General features: G+C 52.9%; 1 protein-coding gene across 2 annotated transcripts in view; it reads right to left on the bottom strand.

Annotated features, from left to right (window-relative positions):
- Nucleotides 1-238: 238 nt before the first annotated feature.
- FZD3 (frizzled class receptor 3) overlaps nucleotides 239-3,990 on the bottom strand; it is a 58,605-nt gene continuing 54,853 nt past the window's right edge. The window contains exons 5-6 of one of the 2 annotated variants that reach the window (XM_018566367.1): nucleotides 3,140-3,376; nucleotides 239-572 (exon numbers count right to left, since the gene is read on the bottom strand). In XM_018566367.1, the coding sequence (XP_018421869.1) occupies nucleotides 362-572; nucleotides 3,140-3,376 (448 nt within the window). In that variant the 3' untranslated portion in view covers nucleotides 239-361. The remainder of the gene's footprint in view (nucleotides 573-3,139; nucleotides 3,377-3,990) is intronic. The other variant, XM_018566368.1, reaches the window with a different exon arrangement.

The following is a 3,990-nucleotide window of genomic DNA, read 5'->3' as shown; positions in this document are numbered from 1 at the left end:
CAGAGCAAAGTCTGACCTGCATTTACACCGGGTCTTCAGGAAAGAGTTATGACGTACAACCAAGAGTCAGTGAACCTCCTTAGGATAGCCAGGAGCTGTGTGAGGTCTGATCCTGGCTATGGAATTAGCTTTGCTGATTGTTAGAGGAGATCCTGAAATATAAATCATACCGTCTATGACAGGACCAGCTCCAACTTCACAAACCTCTCTCCCCTGTGAGTTATTGAACCCAAGGACTGTAAATCAATGAACAGGCCCCCCCTTGGTGAGTTAGGGGAAAGAGCTCAACTCTTCCTTAGTAATTCTTTTGAACTACATAGTGCTTTCAAGAAGACATGTGTGTCCGTCATCAAGGAGCCCTTCAGGCACTTGCTCCATCCTCTTCAATGACTCGGTTCATGCTGGTCCCATGGGAGATGTGAGCCAAGGGGTTGTTTAAGTCTCTGACACTGCCTTGCCTGGACTGCTCATTAAGTCTATGCGTGCTGCTGTGCAGGGAGTGGTCGGTGAGACGGGACATGCTGCCGTGCGTGACCCGTTCTTCTATTCCTCGGTAGCTGCATGGCGTGTACCTAAGCACAGAACATCTTGTTAGATACAAGGTCTCAAGTGGTCGGAAGTCTGTATAAGTGATTTATAGACTCAGACATTGACATGGGATGATTAATGACGACAGCACAGAAAACTTCGGTTGCGGCCCTCGGCATTGAATCCGAATTTATTTACTTTTCTGAAACCAAATCAAAGATCATTCCTTAAAGTGTATGTATAGAGTGTGGAGGGGTTAGAACTAGGGATGCACTGATACTGGTATCGGTGTCGGTGCTGATACCAAGTATTTGGGCAAGTACTCGTACTCGCCCAAATGCTCCCAATGCCTAGCCCGATACCGGAACTTCCAGTATCAGGAAGCCGGGCAGAGAGTCATCACACGTTGCCCGGCTTCCTGATTGGCCAGGAAGCCAGCTCCATGCTCCCTCACATGGAGCCGGCTTCTCTGCTAATCAGGAAGCCGGGGGGGGGCAGGTTGTGACTCGCCTGGCTTCCTGAGTCTTTACACGGCACCTGGCTTCCTGATTAGCATGAAGCCGGCTTTCTGGCCAATCAGGAAGCTGGGGGGGGGGGGGGGGGGGCAGGTAATGACTCGCCGCCTGGCTTCATGATTGGCCAGCTTCTCGACAAATCAGGAAGCCAGGCGGGGAGTCATTACATACTGCCCAGCTTCCTGATTGGCGTGACGAGGGAGCATGGAGCTGGCTTCCTGGCCAATCAGGAAGCCGGGGAACGAGTCATTACCCATCCCCCGCCTTCCTGATTGGCTGGGAAGCCAGCCCCCTGCTCCCTGGTGACGATGGAGCATGGAGCTGGCTTCCTGGCCAATCAGGAAGCCGGGGAACGAGTCATTACCCATCCCCCGCCTTCCTGATTGGCTGGGAAGCCAGCCCCCTGCTCCCTGGTGACGATGGAGCATGGAGCTGGCTTCCTGGCCAATCAGGAAGCCGGGGGGGCGAGTCATTACAGGCCGCCTGGCTTGCTTAATGGGACTTCCGGTATCGGCGAGTACCGTGGAAAAAAAAAAAAAAATTCGGTACTCGTACTCGATACCGAAAAACTGGCATCGGTGCATCCCTAGTTAGACCCCCTGTTGAGTTTTATTGGTCCTGTGACCATTGTCATCAAGATGAAAGTGATAGAAAATCCAAAATTTACAGTCGTCACCAGAACAAGGAGGTAAGGAGAAGTCTTCTGGTGACTACATGATCGGATTTCCTCACACTTTGTATAGATTTCCTCTCACTTCCTGTTGTAGCTCTGGCAAAGGAAGTGAAGGGAAATCTCCCTAAAAGGGACACATACAACAAAACAAGATCAGTTCTAGCCCTTCCTGACTGTAAAGTTTAGAAGGAACAATAGAACTCACACGCCTGCTGCTGCACCTAAGGAACAGAGTTTCCCTTTCTAGTTCGGGTTCAGAATGATGACCACATACGGGAATAACATTTGCACATGATGCGCGCACACCAGCCAGGTCCAGGTATTCACTAGAAGGGAAACGTTTGTCTTTTCGCACAGAAAGCACAGCCAACTCTTCTATTTCAATGGTGGTTACTAGGGATGCACCAATACCCAGGGGCGTCCTGAGGCTGGGTGACACCTGGAGCTTTTACCGGGTGTCACCCTGCCGACTCGCCACTGCGCATGACGTCACCACGCGCGGCACTCTTCTGATACCTGCCGGCGGCCATCTTGGTGATGGACGCCGGCAGAGAGAGGAGGGGACAGTCACCCGGCGGGATAAGGTATGCCGCCTGGTCCCCTCTTCTCTCTCCTGATACCGTCGGGCGTTCGGTCCATGACCAAGCGCCTGACTTTTCAGAGGGGGGGTGACACCAAAATGACTGACAGCCAATGGTGTCACCCGGGTGCGGGCCGCATCCCCCTTGTGACGCCACTGCCGATACCGAGTATTTGGGCGAGTACTCGTAGTCGCCCCAAATGCTCTGATGCCTAGCCCGATACTTCCGGTATCAAGAAGCCGGGCAGCGCCTCATTACACGCTGCCCGGTTTTCCTGATTGGCCTGGGAAGGGGCTCCATGCTCTCTCGTCACTTGTGATGAGAGAGCACGGAGCCGACTTCCCGGCCAATCTGGAGAAGCGGGCAGCGTGTAATGACGCGCTGCCCGGCTTCCTGATGGGTCCGGAAGCTGGCCAATCAGGAAGCCGGTTTGCCGTGTAATGACGCAGCGCCCGGCATTCTGATTTGGCCGGGAAGCCGGCTTCATGCTCCCTCGTCATCTCACGACGAGGGAGCATGGAGCCGGCCAATCAGGAAGCAGGGCGACGCATCATTACACGGCGCCCGGCTTCCATGATTGGCCAGCAGGCCGGCCCCATGCAGCATGGAACGGCTTTCTTGTTAATCGGGAAGCCGGGTGGCGAGTCATTACACGCCGCCTGGCTGCCGGAATGGGACTTCCGGTATCGGTAATTGGTATCGGTGAGTATCGGGGGGAAAAAATATTGGTACTCGGTACCAAATACCGGTATCGGTGCACCCCTAGTGGTTACATTATGTGTTGCTCTTTAAAAGTAATAATTGCGGCAAGACGTCAGAATAGACCGGGAGCGTCCAATCACCTTCCGTCCCTGGAGCGATGAAGACTGCCGTGATAGCTGCTCATCTTGCTGTGGACGCTGCCCGCTTTGCTCCTCTGCTCATCCATCACAGCCAGCTGAGTGGACGAGGCGTGAGTCGATGTTCCCTGAGTGGACGTCCCGCGTGATTTGCGAACGATGGGGGCATTGGGGTCCCGGAGGAGAGACTGAGCAAAGTCGGGCTCCTGGAGGACCTGGCGGCTTTCGTTGACGCCTCTGCTGAAGAAAGAGACAAAATTAATACAATTTCGTCATTCCACCAAATGTGCCAAACCTTCCATGTGCTCCCCATCTGAGAACGGGACTACCGTGTGATGCTTCCTCCGGGGATCACACGGTCACCTTATATGCAGATCACTGATCCAGCACTGCTTCCTCCTCCACCATCTGAGAAGACACACGCTGTCACCTTATATGCAGATTACTGATCCAGCACTGCTTCCTCCTCTAGCATCTGACAAGACATACACTGTCACCTCATATGCAGATTACTGGACCAGCATTGCTTCCTCCTCCACTAGCTGACAAGACACACACTGTCCTCTTATATGCAGCTTACTGATCCAGCACTGCTTCCTCCTCCACTGAGAAGACGCTGTCACCTTATATACAGATTACTGGACCAGCACTGCTTCCTCCTCCGCTATCTGGGACGACACACACATTTTAATCAGTTGTACAAGTGCTTCAATACACTAAGGCATATGTGTAGCACTTTCACCGTTCACGTATCACTATTTTGCTGCTGGTTCTATAGAGATTTGTGAAATTTGCAATTTGAATGGCCAGGTTTTAAAAAGGCCCGGTGTCAAATGGCTACAAAATCTAGACGC

This window comes from Nanorana parkeri, unplaced genomic scaffold (genome assembly GCF_000935625.1).
Source record: "Nanorana parkeri isolate BGI_ZX_2015 unplaced genomic scaffold, ASM93562v1 scaffold942, whole genome shotgun sequence".
Lineage (NCBI taxonomy): Eukaryota > Metazoa > Chordata > Amphibia > Anura > Dicroglossidae > Nanorana > Nanorana parkeri.
The sequence above is the reverse complement of the archived record's forward strand: the minus strand, read 5'-3'. Positions and strand labels throughout refer to the sequence as shown.